The sequence below is a fragment of the Gekko japonicus genome, unplaced genomic scaffold (genome assembly GCF_001447785.1).
Source record: "Gekko japonicus isolate JY-2015 unplaced genomic scaffold, Gekko_japonicus_V1.1 scaffold449, whole genome shotgun sequence".
NCBI lineage: Eukaryota > Metazoa > Chordata > Lepidosauria > Squamata > Gekkonidae > Gekko > Gekko japonicus.
This window is the reverse complement of record NW_015170287.1, coordinates 362,184-386,248: the sequence shown is the minus strand read 5'-3', so window position 1 is coordinate 386,248 and position 24,065 is coordinate 362,184. Positions and strand designations below refer to the sequence as shown.

General features: G+C 45.5%; 1 protein-coding gene across 1 annotated transcript in view; it reads left to right on the top strand.

The window, feature by feature from the left end:
- Positions 1 to 24,065, top strand: part of CSMD3 (CUB and Sushi multiple domains 3) — a 796,050-nt gene that overhangs the window by 732,866 nt on the left and 39,119 nt on the right. The window contains exons 59-62 of the mRNA XM_015417873.1: positions 3,997 to 4,170; positions 10,732 to 10,905; positions 11,888 to 11,961; positions 20,666 to 20,777. Of these exons, the coding sequence (XP_015273359.1) occupies positions 3,997 to 4,170; positions 10,732 to 10,905; positions 11,888 to 11,961; positions 20,666 to 20,777 (534 nt within the window). The remainder of the gene's footprint in view (positions 1 to 3,996; positions 4,171 to 10,731; positions 10,906 to 11,887; positions 11,962 to 20,665; positions 20,778 to 24,065) is intronic.

The window sequence follows — 24,065 nt, the reverse complement described above, 5'->3', positions numbered from 1 at the left end:
CATTTTTTTGCCTGTGCTCAAAATAAGTGAGTTTCTGAGTCATAGACACTGTTCAAGGGTAGAGGGTAAACCTTTGTCCCTGTGCCATTTCCATGATTTAATTTCCCCTAAGCCGTTTGCCCTATATAGGAACTAATACAGCTTCCATAAAAGTAAATCATGAGACAAGCAGCATGGGGTAGACCCACGGCCATGATCTAGATCGCTCTTTCCTTCTCCTCCCATGACTGTTTTTAGCATTTAAAAAAGGAGATCCTTATCATAGATTCCCCACATTCCATGTAGTGTATCCCTAATCATGAAATCCTAAGCAGGGAGTTTCAATGGATTTTTAAAAAGCTTAACTCTGCTTAGGATTGCTCTGTAACTTGAAGGCTGAAGCAGAGCCTCTTGGGCTGCTTAATTTTTGGGGAGGTTCTTACAGGAGGAGATAGGCATGTTTTTTTGTTTTGTTTTTTTACAAAATTTATATCTCACCTTTCTTCCTTCATAAGGCCCACCAAGGTGGCTAACAAAATAAAAACATTAAGAATAAAATCACTCTTTAAAACTATTAAAACCCCCAAAAATGTTTAAACAATTAAAGCTAAAATACACATACAACAACATAAAAACATCAGTTAAAACGTTGGGCAAGAGGAAGAGTTCGCTCAGGGAACACCCAACAGAACAAAGAAGTCTTCACCTGCTGGCAGAAAGGCAAAATACAAGCCTTCGCGAGGAGAGGGCTCTAGAGTTTTGGTGCCATAACTGAGAAGGCCCTCTCCTGAACAGCCATCTGCAGAATCTCAGAAGGTGGGGGTGCCCAAAACAGGGCCTTGGAAGATGACTGTCATGATTGAATGGGTTCATAAGGAAGTAGGGAGACCTTCATACATGTTGGTCCTAAGCCATATAGGGTTTTGAAGGTCAGCACCAGCACTTTGAATTATGCCTGAAACTAGATTGGGAACCATTTTAGACAGACCACAACAGGAGTGAAATGGTCCCTGTTGTTATGTCCTCAGACCACTGCCAGGTGCCAGCCAGAGGCAGCTAAAGCTTCAATCCCTAAGACAATAGGGACTAGGCTCCTGAACTGCAATTAAGGAGCCAATAGGGACATTGGCAAGAAGTTCAAACCCGCCAATAGAACCTAGGGGCGTCCCTCCCCAATTGTATAAAGTTGGCCACCTGGCCGTTAGTTTTTGTTCCATGTGTTAAGTACGAATAAGCGCATCTTCTCTGATGTTGTGGTCTGCATCCTGATGTATCAAACCCAGTACTTTTCACCTGTGACCCACTCTAGTAAACATCCTAGCTGCAGCATTCTGTACTAACCTAGATGGTAACTGGGGCATGCACCACAGTGGCCAAATCTTTTCTGCTAACTAACTGGTTGAAGTGAATAAAAGGCACTTCTGGCCACAGCCATCACCTGCTTATCCAGCAATAGACCTGGGTCCAAGAGTACCCCCAAACTACAGACATGCTCCTTCAAGTAGAGTACAACCTCATCTAGAATGAGTGACACCTTAAATGCTGGGTAAGTCCTTCTACTCGCCAGTAACACTACTGTCTTGTTGGGATTAAGCTTCTGTTTATTAGCCTGCACTCATTACAAAAATGCCTCCAGGCACTGGTTCATGGTTTCTGCAGCCTCTCTGGGATTGGCTGGAAGCATGAGATAAAGCTATCATCTGCACATTGGTTTCAACCCAGCCCACATCTCCAGTTGACCTCATCAAGAAGATTCATGTAGATGTTAAAAGGCTAGAGCATAGTGGACAACATGGAGCCTTGTGGATCCCCACAGGCCAAAGGAACTGAGCACCAGTCCCCCAACTTTACCTTCTGAAACCTACCCTCCAGGTAGGATCATCACAAAACAGTGCCTCCCAATCCCAGCCCAAAAAGGATACCATGACTGATGGTATTGAAAGCTGCTGAGAGGTCCAGGAGAATCAACAGAATTGTAGTCCCTCTGTCCCTCTTCCCAGTACAGGTTATCTACCGGGGCTACCAAGGCTGTTATAGTCCCATAACCAGGCTAAAACCCAGATTGGAACAGATCTAAACAGTCTTAAATTATGATTGTAAGAAAGCCAGGATAAGCAGCTGCTCCTTCTTGGGTTTATACATGGCCCCTATTCTCTCTCCCTCCCTTCATCCTTGCTATTTTCTCCATTTCCCTTTGTTCATGTTAACTCACATTCCATTGTTTTCTTTGCTTTCTACTTCCTGCCTTTTTTACTCGTAAACTAAGTATAACCACTACTGTCTCCTGATCATTAGCTATGTAGCAAAGCTCAGTATCACTGTCATCTTTACTACTCATCCAAGCACTCAAAAACCCTTTCCCTAATAGAGCAGACTTTAAGGTGCACCATGCTATAGGAGTATTTTCCCTTGAGCTAGAAGATGGTTATCCTCATGCCTCTTGCATCTATTTTCCCCAACATCTGCCTAAACAGACATATCTCTAAAATAAATTACAGTGCAATCCTAAAAAAATTTCTACCATTCTTAGGCCATTGACTTAAATGGAGTTACATATATACGTCCTATCAAGTTGGAACCACTTTACGGTGACCCCAGCAAGGGGTTCTCAAGATTATTTAATTAATTAATTAATTAATTTATACCCCGCCCTCCCCACAAGACCAGGCTCAGGGTAGCTTACACAGTTTGATACATAAATAACAATTAAAATCCACATAAAATCATCATCAAGTGATTAAGCAGAGTTTCTGTTGCCTCGCTATGCAGAGTCTTCCTTGGCCCTGTTCACACTAGGGGTTTGGGGCCGGGAGTGGGACGGATCGGAGGCGGAGCAAACGGGTGCGATCCCACGGCAACATCTGGGAAGTGTTGCCTGCCCATCCCCGATCCGTCCCTCCCGCCCGAAAACCTGCACTAAAAAGAACCACCTACCTAGTGTAGAGCGCTTCAATCCGGGCTGAGATCGCCGGCGCGTCCCGGCCCCCGGCCGAACTGCGCATGCTCGAGCATGCACAGTTCGACAGCCTCCCCCCGACTCTTCCTCCCCAGCATCTGATTGTGCCGGGGAGCAACGGTGCGTGGTGCACGAGATCCGTGGGATCCCACCCGCGCCTCTCTATTTTGGTGCGGCTCTATTTAGCCACGCTTTGACGAGTGTTTTCCCTGCCGTGTGGCAGGGGCCCTTGGTGATCTCCCATCCTCATACTAACCCAGCTTAGCTTTAGAGATCTGTCGAGATTGACTGTACTGCCACCTTCTCTCCTTCAACAGACTTTCAAGATCTGATGAGATTGGGCTGTACCATGCTAACTTCTCTCCCTTAAATGGATTTAGAAGGCTGTAATTCTGTTTAGAAATGCAGTGCACTGTTAATCCTCTGTTAGTCTTCATGGTTCACTTCCACCTCTGCTGTAATGGTGCTTTCTGTCAAACCAATATCTTTGCCTTGATCTGTCTAAACACCATATTTCTCCATCATGAATACAGCTCTGGCACAATTTACAGTGCAGCCCTGACAAGAGTTATACCCTTCTAAGCCCATTCAATGGATGTAGGAAGGTGTGACTCTGCTCAGAATTGTACTGTAATTCATCCAATAGCATCAATGTAATTACATTCTCTAACCCTTTCTTAAAACTTAATAATGGCAATAGAAATCTTTTTTCCAATGTTTTAATGTGCCGTGCCCTATTTATAGAATACACTGGTCTGTTTTTATGTAAGTGAAATATATTAGCTATGCATTTTTGTTTTGTTTTGTTTTTGGTGGGTTTTTAAAACCTATATCTTCTCCATCCACTGCAGGATGCATTTGAGTTTATATTAGGTCATGAGAAGTCAGCATGGTGTATCCTGAAAGCAGCAGCAAGTAAATATGGTTACTGGGGGGGGGGGAGAAATCCTTCTATACTGTCCTCCAGAAATGTTTAATTAGTGCATATGGTTCACCTAGTAACTGTAGGCACTAGGGACATTTGCAGCTGCTGTGCCTAATGACTGTAAATGTTGTTGCAGCTGTTACCTGTCCAACTCCACCCCAAATCTCTAATGGAAGACAGGAAGGAACAAATTTTGACTGGGGCTTTAGCATTAGCTATGTCTGCTCACCTGGCTATGAGCTATCTTTTCCTGCTGTTTTGACCTGTGTTGGTAATGGAACATGGAGTGGCGAAGTACCTCAGTGTTTACGTAAGTAGTTCGTTGATGTTTTCCTTTTATTCTGACAGGTGTTTCCATTAAGTCTCTTAAAAATATTCAGTAATGCAGCAGAGGACCACTGTGTATGCTTCTCATTACCTCCTCCCCTCCTTTGAACTGGCACAGAGGAAGACATAATACTGAGAATCTGCTGGCTACTGTTATGAAATAAGGAGCAGGTTGCAGAGGCACACCTTCTTCAAAGTTCCTCACCCCTGTTAAATGTTTTATCCGTATCTGTGGTAACTTGCTGTTCATGCCAGTCAGTGGTTCCATCTTGCCACGATTTGGCTGGTAAAATACCAATCAAAAAAGAACCCTAAGGTAATTGTCCTCTGTAGTTGACATTAGTCTGATACAGCCTCATGGGACAAGCAGGAGGCTTCAAGATACAGAATTGCTAAATGTGCGAGCCCAGGTGTCATGGCTACTATTGGATACAAATGACTGTGTCACCCTCTCCGTGGCAAAATTCATAGGTGCAGTAATTAAATATATGAGAAATAATACTGAGTAAGGTCTTTTAAAATATTTTGGGGGGGTCTAATTTCTGCGTAAGGTTATAGCTGTATGAGTACTAGATAGATAAATGATAGACAGACAGACAGACAGACGGACAGACAAGCAGGAGGAATTTGGGCTGAGAAGGGGAGGGACCAAGGAAGGGCACAGTTTCAAGACCTGCTATGTGATGTTACCAGGGGTCATTTCGTAGAAAAAAAGGTGCAGGAGCTCATTAGCATAACTCATTAGCATAACTTATTTGCATATGCCACACCCCCTGACATCACTGGAAGTGTGTCAGAAGGCAACACCCACTGCTCAGGCTCCACTGGACTGTTTTGGATTGCTAGCTATTGGGGGGGGGAATGTGCAGATCTGTCTTTGGAGGGAGAGCTTGTACCTGAATAAAACTTGGTCCTAAAGATGCCACTGGACTGTTTTGGACCGAGGGACTGGAGGGAACTCTGCGCTCTGCAACTTACCTGGCTGCTTCTTGCTCTGACTGAGGGCTGCTGGGAGCAGGGGGTGGGGCTTGTTGCATGTGCCCGCCCCCTGGGCTCTTTACTGCCGGAGCTCCGCTCCTGTGCGCTCCTGCAGGAAATGACCCCTGGGTGTTACCACTGCAATGCTATATTTACTGGAAAGGAAGACTGCCCTGAATGTAAAACAACACCCATTTTAAAAAACTTTTAAACAGCACATCATTAAAAAAATTACTGCACATAACTAGAACTTCTTTGAAAATTTAAGATGGCCCCTTCTTTTTCTGGTTGGCACATGTGCGTGTGTGGGGAGAAGCAATCTTCCTTCAGGTAAACAGAGTCACTCTTTTTGTGTGTAATGACATTGGTGAAGGTAGTGCTTTTCCTTGTTCCTCTCTAACGCTGGATAAATGAGAAATGACTTGATAGGACAGGTCTGTACCTTAATTTCTTTGAGACAAAAATAAAATGTTGCCTTTTGATACTCTTGCTCTTGAGAGCTGTGAGTTTTCCAGCTTCTAAGCACAGTGTAGACACTGAAGAAAGACCTGTGGCAGTGTTCATCTTATATTTTGTACAGCTGAAAGCAAGTTTGTCAAATGTGACAAAAATGCCACCAGAAGGAAGCTCAAAACTGTGCTCTTTGCTCGGGCAAAACTCGTGCTGACATCAGTAATGACTTTGCCTGCCAGGAGTACAGAAGAGACTCCAGGCTGTCTCTCTGACAATTGTACTTTTGTTCCAATATTATATTAAATTACCTGTTTTATACAGAATTTTTTTATTATCATAAAATTGCTGACATTGATGGATTTTTCACGGCTGCAGATTTCATTACAATAACAAATGTATGCTGGCTCTTTACACTAGGGTTCTTGAATAGATCCCCCCCTCCCTTCTTAAAAAAATACTAATCTTTTTAAAAAGTGAATTCAGTGGATTTGATTATCCAAAAAGGGAAATGAGAAATGGAGCTATGCATGCATTGGCATAGGAGAGGCATTGCAGGTATGAATGGAACTGAGCTTGATGAGGTTTAGTATGAATTCAGTGTCATGTGCCAGCACCATCCCGTGCATGCTGACTCAGACGTGAATCCTGTCATATTCACTGTGGCATTGTACGTGCATAGGACCTCAGTCTTAGCTTGCAACCCACAACCCAAATCTCCTTGCATCCATGGGATTGCTCCGGGTTGACTTTGTCAACTGCAACCTTACGTCATAACTCTGAATCAAAGCTCTGAAGATAGTCATGTACATACATGGCTTCCCAATGGGTACTGGCTCCCATATTCACTGTAGCTTTAGAGGAGATCTGCATGTGCAGCAATGTATATAAAGGTGTTCCTTTATATTGGGAATAAATTGGGAAGCCCATGTAGATATGTAGGTGCTCCATCTGTGCACTGAAGCTCCCATAAGCACATAACGTCTAGATCAGACTTCAAGTTTGCTTATTTTTGTTTGAAGGGTGGAGTTAGTTTGCATTCAGTACACCATACATGCAATGCTCCCACTAAGCTCCACAGTGTTGTGAGCAGAAATTCTACCTTGTGAGTGGGGGAAAAGCTAGTAGCATTAAAGTTGTGAGCAAGCCTAGATTTGAATATCACAAAAATTAGTTTCTTGGAAGATTATTTCCATAACCTTGTAAAAATCTCAGAATGAATTCTTTTAAACTATATTTAAACTATATTTTAAGAATATTTTAAACATTATAAACAGAATCAAGTCAAATTTCATTACACAAAATGTCCTCTGTAGGGATAGTCAGGAATAGGAAAGGGCCAACTCTAAAAATCTAATCATAAAATATACAAAAATATATATGTATGTTTATTCAACATAAATTAAAATAACAAACAAGGCCCCATCCATACCTCATATAAAACTATAAAAACGTACAAGGGCTAATAAGATAGACCTAATAAGATAGACCTAACACGTTTCAGCCTTTACAGGCCTTCCTCAGATGTCTAATACATACAGAACATACTGGCTGATCTGCAAAAATACATACACTTCTACATATACAATATATGGAATAAAGACCAGAAATCAATTGTTCCACAGTTTAACCACTGGGCAAGGAAAAGAAATACAGAAATACAAATGAAGCCTCCAGTGAAATCACATGTCCAGTTGTACTTCTCTCTGGTCAACTGTATATTCATCTAAGGTTGTACAGCCAAATGTTCCAAATAAAATGTTCCTTAGGTTAACATTTAGGAATGTTAGGAAGAGAGAAGGAAAGAGGGAAAGAAAGAGAAGGAAAGAAGGAGGGAAAGTAAGAGAGAGAACCCCTTTATTATTCATACTAGCAATAGAGATTTTAGCTATAAAGATCAGACAAGATGACAGAATTAAGGGAATAAAAGTGGATGATGCAGAGTTCAAGAGGAAATGGAGAGAAGGAAAGGAGGGAATGAAAGAGAGAAGGAAAGGAGGAAAAGAGAGGAAGGAAGGAAGAGAAGGGTTTCCAACCACCCCCCATTAAGCCCCTACGACCCCCACCCCTGTGGATCCCTTACTTACCGCTTTGGCGGTGGTTGGGGAAGCTGGTGGTGGGGCTCTCTGAGCATTCCCCGAGCCACAGCGCTTCTCTGCGGGCCCGGGGGACCCGGGGCCGAGGCTCTCCGGGCCTCCCCCGAGTGGCAGCGCTTCTGCACTGGCTCGGGGGACCAGGGGGTGGGGCTCTCAGGCTTCCCCCGAGCCGCAGCGCTTCTTCACGGGCTTGAGGAACCTGGGGGCGAGGCTCTCCGGGCCTCCCCCGAGTGGCCACGCTTCTGCGTGGGCTCGGGGGACCCGGGGGCGGGGCTCTCTGGGCCTCCTCTGAGCTGCAGCACTTCTGCGCAGGCTTGGGGGATCTGGAGGCGGGGCTCTCCAGGCCTCCCCCAAGCCGCAGCGCTCGGGGGACCTGGGGGCGGGGCTTGTCGCCACGCGGGCTGCCAGAGCGGTGCTCCGGCGCACTCCGGCCCCAAAAGGACCCTGATTTTATGTATTTTATCTGTGTTGCAAGCCACCTTGAGCTCCATAAGGAAGAAAGACAGCTAATAAATGTTTAAATAAATAGACTTAATCAAAATATTTGTTTCTGTGCAGTCAGAAGATGTACAGGATGTTATGCTTGCATATTTCCATTCCAAAGCCAGCCCTGTATTTGCTACAATACCATGGCTCCAGTGTTCCCTCTAAGCTGAGTTAGTGTGAGCTAGCTCACAGTTTTTTAGCCTCTGGCTCACACATATTTGTCTTAGCTCAGGAATGTTGGCTCCAGAACAAACTAATTAATGCAGTAGCTGCAGTAGCTCACAAAGTAGAAATTTTGCTCGCAAGACTCCACAGCTTAGAGGGAACATTGCATGGCTCTTTCTGATCATGATTTATTTCACTTCTGTGAAACCACCTTTGTGAAACCAGGCTTTGGCTCACAATGATCTTTCAGATCCTGGTTGGCTTCAACAAATGCTGGTTTCCTCACCTTCACTGTTTCCCCCGCCTCCCTCACAGATACCCAGCTGGTTACAGTGAGAACAGCTGAGGAGCACACCAGGATTGAACCAGAATGCCTGCCTTTGTACATCCCTCAAAGACATAGTTAAGCCTAACAGTACTTAATAAGCCAACTTCATACCATGGTTTCACACCCAGGATAGGTGGCCTGCATTTGGACAATCACAATAACCATAGTTAGCATAATTAAACCTCAGTTTAATGTGAACAGAGCCAGTGGCTATCTTTAAGGATTATCTCAGTAACCATTTCAAGTACCCTACAATGGAGGTCAGTTTTATTATTTCCATGTAACAGTGGGAAGAGGGCTGAAGTTGCACGAGAGAGAGAAAGTAACTATTTATTATACTCTTGGCAGACACAAACTTTAGATCAATGTGTCCCCCCCCCCAATTCATATTCATTATATAGCTACTGCACTGTGCTACACAAGCTCCAAGTTGATTTTCTTTACAATAATGTATTTTTTTTTTTGCTTTTGAATCTAACTGCTAGATATCCAGAGGATGGGGATACAATAACTTATATGAACGGATGAATGAATAAAGTTGGCTTTTCCCCATGATTCTGTCTGTATTGTATTGAGGTCTGTTCATAAACTTCCCAGTTGTTACTTGAGCAGCTTGTGAATACAGTCATAGGGAAGATCAAGGAAGTGATGTCTTAATTGGTGCAGTCATTGATAGGTTGTGCATGGTAGCAATTTGTCTAGATGCAATGGCATGTTTTCCAGCTGCCACAGTCAAGCCAATTGCTGCTGGGAAACGGTGGCTGTATTCATGGATGTGTCAGGTCAGACATTATTTCCTCCACTTGGCCGCACTCCCAGGGCTACTTAGCATGGAGCATTGTGAATCAGTGCCTTTCAGCCCTTTTGTTTCTCATCCTAGGCTCTTTTCTCCCATATTGCTGAGCTTCATTCCTAAACCAGTAAGTATGCCTGCCATTCCCCAAATACTGGCCTATCTAGCATAAAACAGAAATATTATTAATTATTGCTTTCAGACTTGTCAGGATGCTTTGGGAAACAGCAGGCTGCAAACTTCTGCTGGGAAAAAGACAAGACACTAGAACGTCAGGCCTGCAACCAAGACGAATGTTTTCTCGGCATACCTCCACATTCTGGAGTGAAATAAGACTGATGCAAATTGCCATGGTCTCTAGTTTCCATGGTTACCCCATTCATACAGGAGTTACAAAGCGGCCAACAATAGCATGTAGCTGGGGAAAGGCTAGGGAGAAATACTTGAAAGAATGATGGCATTTCTCAACACATTCTCCCTTTAAAAAGCAACCCAACTCCCAGAGTACTCAGGATTCATTTGTGCGCAGAATGTTTGTAAAATGTTTCTTGGAAGTTTGGTTGCACAGTGAATTCAAAGCAGCAGCGAACAGTGAATGCTGGACCCTCCAAATATTCGCTTGACATGATACTGGCCATTCAAGGATGAAAAGTGTGTGCTGCTGCTGGCATGCATCCATGCACACATGAAGCTGCCTTATACAGAATCAGACCCTTGGTCCATCAAGTTCAGTGTTGCCCGCTCAGACTGGCAGTAGCTCTCCAAGGCCTTGCATGATCCTGTTAACTGTGGATGCCGGGGATTGAACCTGGGACTGTCTGCGTACAGGGCCGGCTCAAGGTGTTTCTGCGCGCTAGGCGAGGCTGCCTTATGGTGCAGATGCCAACCTCCCGGTGGGGCCTGGAGCCCTGGAGCCCTCTGGCGCCAGCCACCCTTTTGCTGCTGCCACCACCGCCTCCCCCCCGCCGCCACCAAAGGGGGGGAGGAGGGGGGAGGCACAGCTTGGCGCCCTATCCAGGGCCCGGTGCTCTAGGCGAATGCCTAGTTCACCTAGTGGGTGAGCCGACCCTGTCTGCGTATCAAGCTGATGATCTAACTACCACTGAAACATGAGCCCTTCCCTGTACTACACCCTGTGCTGTGTTTGAGTATACATGCACAAGTTCTTCTTCAAACATTATGAAGCACAGAGATCAGAGAACCAGAGGCATTTTTAACATGCTTTCTGTATATGGTCTCTCCCTACAGCAAAGTTTTGTGGCGATCCAGGAGTACCTTCACAAGGCAAAAGGGAAGGCAAGAGCTTCATATACCAGTCAGAAATCTCTTTCAGCTGTAATCTTCCATATGTATTGGTTGGGTCCAGTACTCGGATATGTCAAGCAGATGGTACTTGGAGTGGGTCATCTCCCCGTTGCATAGGTACAATGGGATTGGTGATATTCTGTTACATGCTTCTCTCTTTTTATTTCTAATGCTGTTTTCACTGGGTACCACATCTGTGTGTGCAGGAACGGTTGCTCGTTTCTCCATATATACCCTATCTACATCTGCCTAAAACTTGGCGTCAGCAGATGGGAATCTCCAGAGTTGCTGGAAGGTAGTGAACAACCAGTGAGCCTCTACATTAACTGAAGTACTGTCTGCTCGTGCAGTAGGATCTTTGTATCCAATCCTCCAGATGTAGGATATTGACATGTTGAGTCCAATGTGTATAACGAGAGACCATCGATCAAAGGCTGTAAAGGGGGAGGGGATCTCTCTGTGATTCAGGTGGACACAAAATGGTGCCTAAAGTAGGTTTATGGGGGGGGAGCCATATATGTGTTTTGAAGCAGCCATATCTATATAGTTCCTCCATGTGCATCTGACAAACAAGACTCTGGCTCACAAAAGTTTCTGTGTGTAAAGTGCTGTCAAGTGGCTGTCTACTTATGGCAACCCCATATGGTTTCCAACATTGCTAGCCCGCACCTAATGACCCTGGACCTCCTTGGTGTTCTCCCATCCAAGCCCTAATCAGGACCGAGCCTGCTTATCTTCCAAGATCCGATGTGTTAGTCTTGATGGTGCCACAAGACTTCCTTATTTGTCATAGCTCCCCCTCTGAAATTTGTATTCATCTGCTTTGTTTTACTTGGATACACTTTGGGGAGGAATGCTCAATCCTATGGATTGATTTCTGCACACAAGGCCACAAGAGGCTTGCTTGAGTAGATTTTCTTTATGCCATTGTTCTGTTGACAGAACTTAATATAAATTCATTTCAGGCATTCAGATTGGGCTCTTTAGTTTAAATCTGACACTTCTGAATACTGTTTGAGTTGGTTGCAAACAGGTTCACACTCTTAAAACACACACAGAGATTTAAAAATTGTTTCATATTTTTCCCCCTCTGTCTCAGAACCAAGTCGAACAGCATGTGAAAACCCTGGAATTCCCCGTCATGGATCACAAAACAATACATTTGGTTATCAGGTAGGTTGGATGTAGTTGAATTTCTGTTACATTCTACAGCTGAGATATTTGTGGGGGTCATTCTGGTTCTGATGGCATTTTGAATGAATTGCTTAATTGGCAGCAATATTGGAAGGACCTTTTTGGAGCTGGGCTTGAGTCATACAAACTATTTCCCCCCCAAAACCCCCAGAAAAATAGCTTCTTCCTTGTGACCCTAGATCTTTACATTCAAGTACCTTGTCAGGTTCCCAATGCCATCACCGGACGAATGACAGGGCCTGAAAGCTTCTCCTGTTGTTTGAGAGCCTCCAAGCTCCTGAAGTTTGGGGCCTTTCATCAGATGCAAAATATAAGAAGCCGGGCCACTGAGTCACCTGGGGCCTGTTTGCGGAGCCGCAAGATGGAGGGGAGATGGTGTCCATGGCGGGCTGGCGGAGGGGGTGGGCCAGCACCAGACATGGGAAACTGGGGCTCTCCTGACCATTGCTGGCCCTATCAGCAGAGTTTTGGGCACCCTGGGGGCAGGAGCGCGCGGCCGATATTTAAGGGGCTGAACCATCCCGCCTGCCATTCCTCAGCTTCAGACAACTTGGCCCACCCTCCCATCCGTTTAATTGGGTGTAGTTTGTTAAGGGTTTTTTTGCATGTGTTTTTTTGCACGTCATTTATTCTTTGTCACAACTTGGCAGTATCAGCATGGGGTCGGATCCATTTTCAGGAAAGCTGGCTTGCATGCCCGTTTCCTGAGATTGGAGATCCCCTAAGGTTATTTTGGCGTGAGGGGCAAGCGGAGCGCCCAGCCTGGGGGCATAGCCGGGGATTACCCTCACGCCCAGGTGCCAGGGGAGACCACCTCTGGGTGTCTGCCCTTGTGGTATCCAGAGACCAGTCGTCCCCAGGTGTACAGCGGATTATCGACCGGCAGGAGGCCAGTCGAGGGATCGGATCGGACCCAAGCTGTGCCAAAGCATACTATAGCTGTAATCAATAAAGTTGTGGCCTATTTTCCCACTTTTCAGAAATCTATGTGTGAGCGTGTATTATTCCAAGTGAACTGTATATGGGGTTAGTAGTAAGTTCAGAGATGATGGAGGAACTCTTGCATGGATGCCCGCCTCACTCCCCCTTCTTGGTGCTGGTGCTGGGGCCGCAAACAGTAGCAAGGGCAGGGACCCAGGAACTATACAGAGTACTGAATGCAGTTTCAGTCTCACTGCAGTTTTAGCAAGCATGTCCCAGGCATTTCCAGGCTAATCTCTATAGCAGTGAAGGTTAAAGGCTTCAACGGCCCCGGTCACACTGGCCAGATAACGCAGGGGGAGGTGTGGCTGTTTGCCCCGGAGAAAAATAGAAGAAGAAGAAGAGATTAGATTTATACCCCGCCCTTCACTTGGAGTCTCAGAGCGGCTTACAAACTCCTTTCCCTTCCCCTCCCCACAACAGACACCCTGTGAGGTGGGTGGGGCTGAGAGAGCTCTTGACAGAAACTGCCCTTTTTCAAGGACAGCTGTGCCAGAGCTTGTGACTGACCCAAGGTCACATCAGCAGGTGCAAGTGGAGGAGTGGGGAATCAAACCCGGTTCTCCTAGATTAGAGTCCACGCACTTAACCACTACACCAAACTGGCTCTCAGTGGTAGCCCAATCACACAGTTTGGTAGCCCAATCACACAGTGTGGTAGCCCAATCACACAGTGTGGTAGCCCAATCACAAACTGTGGTAGCCCAATCACACAGTCCCCCGAGGCTTTGCACTTAGGCTGTTAGCTGGCAATCACACGGTGATGCTGGAGCATGGCAAAGAAGCGGAGCAGCACTGCTTTCAGTTACGTGTTTGTGCGCATGCACTTATGACAAACACCCGGTTTGCGATGGGACTTGGACAGGCACGGGATGCCACAGGATACTCGCGCTCTAGCGATCAGACAACCGCCCCTGCCTCACATACTAGTGCACTTTCCGCGGTACTTTTTTACTGCACATCTTTGGCGGGACGCTTCCCAGATATTGTGGTGTGATCGTGCACTGAAAATCTGCCTGACAATCATGTCTTTAGCGTGGCAACTTCTCTGTGTGAATGGGGCCTACATTCTATAAAAGATGGGATTGAAACCTACCTGCCTTTCCTCTTGATCTCATTTTATATCCCTCCTTACTGCAGCCTCTGCCCTGTGCAGCTCCTGTTCATGTGGGTCCCACAATCTCCCATATAGCTTTTTCAGTAGTTGAAAGGGACTCCTTCCTCCCTCTTATTCTACCCCTCCAACTTTTTTTTTCTTTTATAAAATTCAGCCATGGAAGCATTGGAAAACTGACAAGTTGGGAGGGGGCTTCTTTGCTCCTCTGACCCTTCCCCAAAAAGTACTTGTCCAGGTGGGCAATTTTTGGTGGAAAAACTGTAAGAAACTGTAAGAAAACTGAATCCTTCCTGCACAGGTTGTGTACTGCAGTTCACAACCACTGCAACTGCAACGCCATTTTGTAAAAGAACGGGGGGGGGGGGACTAGCCATGTCCCTTCCTGCACTCTCCTTTTAATCCATGTTCACAGAAGTGTCCTCCACGCAATTCTGCATGCACTAAAATCAAATTCAACCACCTTTTAAATCCAGCCCCCCCCCCATTCTGCACTAAAATTGAGTTCAGCCTTCTTTTTATTCTGGGTCCTTCTTTTTATTCTGCATTTCATCACCTCCCTTCAGTGGTCAGCCCGGTTTCAGCCTGCTGTTCTCCTGAGTTATTTGGATGCTGTTTTGCCTTGGTCATGAATTGGCTTGCCTTGAACACTGAGAAAATCCAAAGTGGCAGGCAAATGTGGAAAGGACCCAGTTTAGTTTAGTCTTTAGTTTAGTCTTTAGTTTGGCCTCAATTGCCCGGTTCCACTTTTTGTTCTTGCAGTTTTCTATAGGTACAAATAAAGTCATTGGCATATTTCCAGTTGTAGTCCTACTTCATCTTTACCTTTAATCCCATCTGTCAGATACAAATGAAACCGTAACATCACCAAAAATAATTCTCTCTATTTAATGACTTCACTAACCTGTCTTGCAGTTTATGGCAGATATTTGCTGAACAAAAGTGCTGATTTTATACAGATAAAATATATTCCGATGTCAGTTTTTGCCCAACTTCATCTGCAAGTTTCAAAGAAAAATTGCTTCCTTGAAATGAACTGGGGGGCTTGAAATATTTATATAGAGATATTGTTGGTAACAAGGGAAATTGTTCATAGCACTCTAACCATAAGCCATTAGGGGACAACAAGACAAGGTACTACTGAACGGAAATGACCAGGATTTATTTTGAGCAATCTGTCATGTATGCAAGATTTTTAAGCCCTATTGTTTTGTCCAATCTATTTGGAATGTTTGTCCATTTAACAATGTGTCTGGAAATGGAGCACCTTTCATTTATATTAAACCTGAAAAGAGCCGAGGCACAATTGGAATCAAGAAAGAAAAATAGCTGTTACCCGTATGGTAGCCTCATATGACTTACGGGTCAGTTTTATGAAACTTTGTAAAGCAACTCAGCATAGGGATAAGGAACAAGTATAGAAAATCCTCTTTTTCTGTCAATTTAATGCTTATTGTCAGAGGTCATTTCGGGGGTAACGCGGGGGAACGCAGTTCCCCCGGGTGAGGTGCAGGGGGGCGGGGCACATGACGAAGCCCCGCCCTCTGCTTCCGGCCACCCCGCTTCCAGCCCTCATTCAGCCAGAAGGAGGCAGGAGAAGAGGTAGGGTAAGTTGCTTCCTCCCCGCCTCTCCCCACCCCTGCCTGCCTGGGGCCAGGAAGGGCCTTGGTGGGGCTTCCTCGCACTCCCACTGGCCTTGCAGGTCCACCGCCGGGCCCCTGATGTCAGGGGGTGTGGCATATGCTAATGAGTTATGCTAATGAGTTCCCCTAGCTCTTTTTCTATGAAATGGCCCCTGCTTATTGTGTATATATAAAGTGCCATCAAGTTGCAGCCGGCTCCATTAAAGGGTTTCCAAGGCAAGTGATGAGGCAGAGGTGCTTTGCCATTGTCTTCCTCTGCAAAGTCTTCCTTGGAGGTCTCCCATCCAAGTACTGACCCTGCTTAGCTTAGCTTCCAAGATCTAACAAGTTTGGTCTATACTATACCATTCCACACCCCTTAATGCTTACTAAAACATTTCTACAGAAACAAAAGTATTTGTGGTGGCAAATATCATTGTGTTTCTTAGTAATAAAACATTCAGAGCTTTGACAGAAGACATCATTCTTTCCTTTACCATATTGAATAACTCCCACCTAAGGTATTAGACAACTAAACCTAAAATATTAGACAACTAGCATAACCTTCATGAACCCTAAAGGAAAACATTTTAAAAGATTCCTACCCCACACATATATCTCTCTGAGAGAAGGTAAATGTTCTCCAGGTTGTCAGAAAAAATAACCAGGACTTTATCTCTCTAGAGCACTTAAAATGGTTTCCTGGGTCAGTGTTTTTTAATAAATGCATGGTTGCTGCTGTTTTTCCTCCCATGGTTGAAAAATGCATAGATTGGGGGGGAGGGACTGTTTTGCACCCCAGTTGCTTGCTTTTGAGAGAGGGAGAGAGAAAGTAAAATGTAAGTGGTAACTGGCTGTACTTTGGGGACATTGCTTACTGTTGTAAAGGTGACAATGTTCTAAGAACAGCTACACAGGGGCTTATTTACTCATTCTGCAAAAAAAAAAAAAAAGTATAGCCAAGCGGGAGCAAATTCAGCCTGGTAATATCTCCAAGGTTAAAAGCAGGAAGCTGATACTACAGGAAGATGAGTTTGTTTGTCCATAGAAAAGAACAGCCTTAGATAAAAAGCTGCCACAGCTACTGCTGCTTGATCCAGCACTTCTGGAAATGATTTTTAAAGGCTGTAAATCTCTATTGAAGACTTAAGTAAGGATGGAAAATGCATTTGCCTCAATTGTGTTAACTGGGCTTATGTCAACTGGAAATTAAGGTTATTTCAGACATCAGAAACTGATCCCAGATTGTCACAGCACTGAACTGCTTTAAGGCTAATTTTGTGTGATCTGAGTTTGTTAAATATGTGGCAAAATCTGGTAGCAAAGTCAGTTTTGCAAATTGCCAGAGGAGTTTCACTGCCTTTGACTGCCCCTTTTTGCCATATGCTTGCTGAATGTGGGGAGCATGACATCAATTCAAATGACAGCTGTGTCAAGTTTTGCCTTAGAGTCAATTTTTAGCAATATGTGTTAGGATTCAGGTCCTAGCCTAGGCCCTCTTATGGTGTGCATAGGGAGCTGGATAGGAAAGCTATTCACAAATTGGCCCACTTTTAAGTACAAGAATATAGCCCACTGCTGCCTGCAATCAAAAGGACTCTAATCTTGGCCCCAGCAGGCTTGCCACACTGAATCCCGATTAGATCAGATTTTGCAATCGAAACAGGGTGTTCGGGCTACTCATTGAATCCCGTTCTGGAGGACTTCTGATTTGACTCAAGTTCAAGTCTGTTAGTCTTTGCACTGTAAGTTCCCAGATCATTTCCTGGAGCCCAGAACTGCCCATGTTGGGCAGTGTGAGTAGATTTCTGATTCCCTGAGCCCAGGAGTGGACACTTCTGGTTTCTGAGACTCCATCCAGGCCCTTGGAGAATCAGGCCTAAGTTCTTGGATTGGATTTCTCCCCCTTGGTCTCTACAAACACTTGAGGGAGGGGTAAAGAATGAGGAAGGGAGGCAAAGAGTTGGGATGTGGGTATTGAAAAGCACAATAGGCTGGGGATGGACGCTTATCTCTGCCTGACTGCTTCGGAGGCTACTCAGACCCGGAGGTGCAGTGCATGCTTGCCTTTATTCTACAGTTTCTCTGGTACAATTTTTGTTTAGGGAACAGGCTTAACCGTCAGGAAAGTTGCCTCACTTTCCACTGCGGAGTTCCCTTTCCTCCGGCTCTCTTTCCCCTTGTCCTCCCCAAGCTTCTCAGAAAGGCAGACATTAAGAAGTGGCCCAGGGACTGGAATCACCCACTAGTTGCATGTTTTGCCCTCTCTTGACATACAAACCATAGGCTCAGGGGGATCCCCTCCCCTCCTGTCACAGCTGTAAGAAAGATCTGAAATCTAAAAATAAATAAATCAGGGGATTATTTCCCCCCAAAATAATAGAAATAATGCCTGTAGGTTTAAGGGGAAAATGGTCACTGAATTGTCAGTGCCTGTTGGAGGTTGTTAGGCAGCCACAACAATAGTGCCAAGACTCTGTTTCTGTAGAGCAAAGTGGAGGGTGGAGGAATCAGGAATGGACTGGGAGGTTTAAAAAGTCCTCCAGTGTCATGTCCCCTGATGGAGAAAGACTAGGGTTCCCAAATCCCCCCGGGGGCGGATTTCCCCCCGCTTTCAAGGTCCGACTTCCGCTCCGCGTGGAATCGGGCCCAGGGAAAACCCCACCCCCGCGCATGCGTCACCCGGAAGTGACGTCGCACGCTGGGGACAGGGCCACGCCATTTGAGGGGAAAACAAAGAGCACGAATTAGACACCGGCCGGGAACCCCCTGCTCCCGGCCAAAATGCATTTGGCAACCCTAAGAAAGACCTAAAAGGAACAGGCTACCAGAAACTCACCACACACACAATTCAGTCTGTCAGCAACAGCCACCATGCAACTGAGCCCAGCCTGGCAGCAGCTGCCATGCAACTGGGCCTGGCCACTGCACAGCTGGGCTCAGCCTAGAGTTGCCAAGTCCTGTGTTCATAATAGTGGGGGGAGTCCGGGACATCCCTGGGAGTCTCCTGGTGCGTGCGCAAAGCGCGCTTGCCGCAATCACGTCACCCAGAAGTGATGCAATCGTGTTGGGCACATTGGGGTGGGGCCACAATCATTCAAGGGAAAACATAAAATTTTCCCTCGCATGATAGAGTGCCCCCCCCCGCAACATGCCCAACACAATTGCGTTACCTCCGGGTGACGTGTTCTTGCCGGGCACGTCACGCGCTTTGGGGGTGGAGTCCCCCCAGTGGGCCAATCCCCGCCGGCAGGGAATGGGCCTCTCAGGCAGGGGTTTCCCTGCCCCCCGGGGGGACTTGGCAACCCTAGCCCAGTCACTATGCAAACTGGCCTAGCTCCAGTCGCCACCTAGACCAGCCAGAATTTTCATAGGGAGAGGCTGTTAGAATTAAGGAAGGGGGGAAAGCTGAAGATATGGAGGCAGATAAAGGAATGTTCCTAGGTGCACTGGGCTCAGTCTAGCACTGGTGGCCAATGTGCAACTTACCCATTCCCCCCCACCCGGGAGAGGCTCCTAGGGGTAGGGAAGGAGGGAAAGCTGAGGATGTGGGGGCAAGAGTGGAAAGATAAAAGTAGGCTGGCTGGTGGATGGGAATGAGAAAAGGAAGCAGGAAAGGCTGAGAGGCTATGGGTGCTGCCTGAGAATGGAAAGAGAGGGAGGAGAAAATGAGATGCCCCTGCAAGTCCTTGTAGGTCCCCTGCTTATTTGTTTATACTTTTGTCTTAAGTTTGCACTGTTGGCTTTGCAGATTGGTTTACAGTGTATGTGTGTTGTATATTTTTAAGATGGTATTTATATGAAAATGTATATTATCTGTACATGCAAAATGTGTATAATGCTGTTTTATTTATGTAGAATGCGGAAAATGCACATTTAAAAAAAATCAGTGGTGGGAAACAAACAGTGGTATGGAAATATAAAATTATGGGTTTGACTCCCACCAAGAAGCAAAATAAAAACTGGGTTTTTTCTGGTAGAAATGGCCACACTGAGGAAATTCTTACATAAAACCCTCCACTAGCAGTCTGCAGATGCTTGGGAATATAGAAATGCTTTAACTCAGTGCTTGAAAGCTCATCAAAATTGTTGCCAGTCATGGGGATGTCAGGAGGCATTTACAGAGATCTGGCATCACAAAAGAAGGCGTTTCGTAGAATTTATGTAGTGGAGAAGGGGTCACCATGGCCAGTTCTGTGCAGTATAGGGTTGTCAGGCTGAGCCTGGCAACCGGCAGAAGGGCTGGGCGCAGGGACATGGAGAAGGGTGCGATGTTGCCGATGCCACAACATTGGGTTGTACCTCAAAGTGACAATGGGTAGCTCTAGGAATCACTGGTTACTCTATGGTTTTACCATAGAGTTTCTGGTGACTCTTAGAGCCACTCTTTCTCACTTTTCAGTTATACCCAGAAATGATGTAGTGATGTCAGTGAAGTTCCTTTTTTATTCTTCTTCCACCGCCACTCTGAGCAGTGGTGGGCAATGAAGCATGCCAGTGGGAGACCACCCAGTATAGTGGGAGGCCTGGCAAACCTAGTGCAGTATTTTGTGAAAACAGACCCTGATCATGTGAAGCTTAAATGTACTGAGAAAAAGCACAGGGGTAGGATCTGTTCACAAAATATACTAAATGAGTGCAGATTGGGGTAGGGCCTACCACCATAATCCTGCACCCCTCCAACACTGTTCCGTCTCCCAGAAATCTACATCTGAAAAAAGATTCAAATGAAAACGGAATGTGTGCTAGTTTCATTTTTGGTGGAAACATGGTTTTCCAAAGAACTGTAGATGTTCCTGTCTTAATGCTGTTATATACCGTTGTTTATGGATCCCCTTCATGTGGCAGGATGTAATTTTTTTTAAAAAAAATCAGAGATTAAAAATCAATACAAATGTAGGTGTAGGTGCAGCCAGAACTTTTACTCCCTTTTGGTCAAACTGGTTTACTATTCATGTTTCCCTAGGTAGGAAATGTCATACAGTTCCAGTGTAAGAAAGGATACCTCCTTCAGGGCTCCACAACTCGCACTTGCCTTCCCGATCTTACATGGAGTGGGATTCAGCCAGAATGTATACGTAAGTAACAAAAGGAGTGCAAAATATCATGTATTTGATTTTTTAAATAGTTTTTTTATAATGGCAATAGGGCTGTAGCTTCGATGTCTAAAAGAATTAAGCTTTGTTTATTGTATGCATTATACTGGGATATTTTTTTGCATTGTTTTAAAGTTTGTAATTCATTTTGAGTCTCAGTGGGAGGAGCAGAATATATAATGGAGTAAATAAATGGAATTTCTCACAGTTTTGCCATGGACTGCAGTTGATTCAGTTGATTTTTAGTGACTTAGTGATATTCATCTGGATTGCAAAAGGCACATCCTGTTGGATGTCCATGTACCAAGGAGACACATTCCTGTTTGAATCAAAAATATTAGGGGGGGGGGGGGAGAGAATATTTCCTTTGCATTAGATCTTTCTTTTTCTTAAGACACAATTCTCATTCACTAAACCAAGGGAGCGTCCATGTTTGGAAAGGAAAACAAAAATCCCCCTTCCACAAAAACGGAGTCTTTTCTCTATAAAGGCATTTCTGAGTAGGGTTTCCAACCTCCAGGTGGGGCCTGGAGTTCTCAGAAGTATAGCTGATCTCCACACTACAGAGATCAGTTTCCCTGGAGGAAATAGCAGCTTTGGAAGGTGGACTCTATGGCATTGCATCCCTACTGCGCTCCTTTCCCAAAGCCCATTCTCCCCAGATACTGACCCCAAATCTCTAAAAAATTTCCAAGCCAAGAGTTGGAAACCTCTGAGTCTTGTGGTACTGATTTATTTTGTTTATTCTGTTATTTGATTTGTTAACAACAACAACAAAAATGTCATTGGCACAAACTCTCCTCTCTTGCACTGGGACATCTCTAATTTTCTAGTACCTCTCCCAGATGCATCACTGTCCCTATTTTTGCCTTTGGGGAATGGCTTATTTGGGGTACAGATAAATCTTGTGTCTAGTGCATGACTGTGCATACCAGTGCACAGCCTACTGTTTTGCATGGCTGTTGTACAATTAGAACACTCACTATCTAACCTTTTAATTCAGTAAAGGACATCATAAACTAGTACCGCATACAGCAGGCCAAGTACAATGATGGGCAATGAATAATAATGGAACGATTGGCATAGCCAGCGATCATAGTTATAAAAATATGGGTGTTACAAACATGGCCTTATTTTCATCAGTGAAATAGTGGAGTATGTATTCCTCTGTGTTTTGACTATATACAAGTGGGGACCTGCAAGAACTATTATTTTATTTTATTTTTTTGCATTTATTTCCTGCCCATCCCGTAAACAGGCTCAGGGCGGGTTACAACATTTTAATAAATACAATAACATTTAAAACACATTAAAACATCTATAAAACATATAAAATTGGTAGTCATGCTTGCCGTAGGGAGAATCCGGCCCATTGATGTAACCAGGTATGGCCAGTTATCAGTAGGTGGGAGATCGCAACCTCACGGGGGGGGGGGATATGTGGACGCCCGCTGCCTCAGCCAAAGGCCTGGTGGAACAGCGCCATCTTGGAGGCCCTGCGGAATTGCATAAGATCCTGCAGGGCCCTGATCTCAATAGGGAGCATGTTCCACCAGGTAGGGGTCAGGGCAGAAAAAGCCCTGGCCCTGGTTGAGGCTAGGCGGACGTCCTTTGGGCCAGGGATCACCAGATGTTGACTCTCAGAGTGTAACGCTCTCCGAGGCATATATGGGAAGAGGCAGTCCCTTAGGTCCCTTGTGGTCCCTTCTGGAGAGGTTGCATCCCTTCCCCCTCTTTGCTTTCTACCCTCTTTCTCCTTCTCTAACAATCTTCCCCCTTTCCCTTATCTGTCAAGCTACCCACATCTCTTTTGCCCCCAGCCCTTCTCTGTCAGTCTACCTTTCTCTTTGATAACCTGCCTCCTATCTTCCCACCGACCCCACCCTTGGCATTCACTCACCCCACACCTTTGTTTTTTTTTTCTCACCTACACCCCACTCTTGGCACCCCCCACCCTTCCATTCACCCCCCACACCTTGCTGCTCTCCCCACCTACCTTCCAGCAAGCCAACAGTAGGCTGGTGGCTTGCTAGGCAGGCAGCAGAAATCACAGGAGGGGGAATCCCATCCCCCCTTGTATCTGCTGCATCTTCTGGGCTACCATGCAATACTGCTGCTGGGCCCAGAGCAGCTTCTAGGTTATTGCATTGTTGCAGGCCATAACCTGTTACAGGCCATAACAACTTTTGGGCTGTTTCACCGCTGCCAGGCCCAACACAGCTCCCAGGCTGCCGCATTGGGCAAAGCACAGCTTCAAAGCTGCTGCACCACTGTCAGGCGCAGTGCAGCTCCCGGGGGACTATGCCTCTGATGCTGAATCCAGCGTGGTTCCTGACCTTTCAGTCCCCATTAGGTAGGTGCATTCTCTGCACTTGCACAGAGAACTATTTATTTGGGAGGAAATTAACCCCCCCACACACACTGGTGTGTTTTTTTTAAGTCAGATTTTTTTGGCAAACCTGGGGAGTGTCCCAAGCTTGTAGAAAAAATCTCTTCAGCCTCCACGTGGCCCTGATCTGTGGATTTAGCTATCCACAGATGGGGGCCATGGGTGGCTATAAGAATATAATATGCTTAAGTGTAATACATTACAGTGAAGTTTTCAAATGCAGACTTTTGTTTTTGGCCTGTGTCAGACTTCGTGTAGGTTGGTGGGACCTGGAAGTTCCCCAAATTTACAACTGAACTACAGACTACAGAGCTCAGTTCCCCTGAAGAAAAGGACTCTCTTGGAGGGTGAAGTCTATGGAATTATACCCTACTGAGGTCCCTCTCCAACTCCCCCCCCCAAAAAAAAATCTTTGAGAATTTTCCAACCTGGAGTTCGCAATCGTTGACTGCAGTGAAACTTTTCATTACCTCTCTGAAGATGAGGGAGAGTACATCCTCCAGCTTCAGAGCCACAACAAGAGACTCTTCCCTTTCTTCTCCCCTGAGCAAGGCAAATCACTCAGATCCTAGTTAGGCACTGAATAAATCTATGTATGGAGTATTGTTGTTGTTGTTCAGTCGCATAGTCGAGTCCCAGCTCTTCACAAACCCATGTACCACATCACGCCAGGCCCTCCTACCTTCTGCCGTGCTCTGGAGTTTGCTTAATTTCATGTTCGTTGTCTCAATAACACTGTCTAACCATCTCATCCTTTGCCGTCTCTGTCTTCTTTGACCTTATTTATTTATTTATTTATTTATTTATACATTCATTTGATATCCCGCTCGAACCCCTTGTCTAGGGGTCTCTGAGCGGCTTACAGATTTTTGGTGCTAATC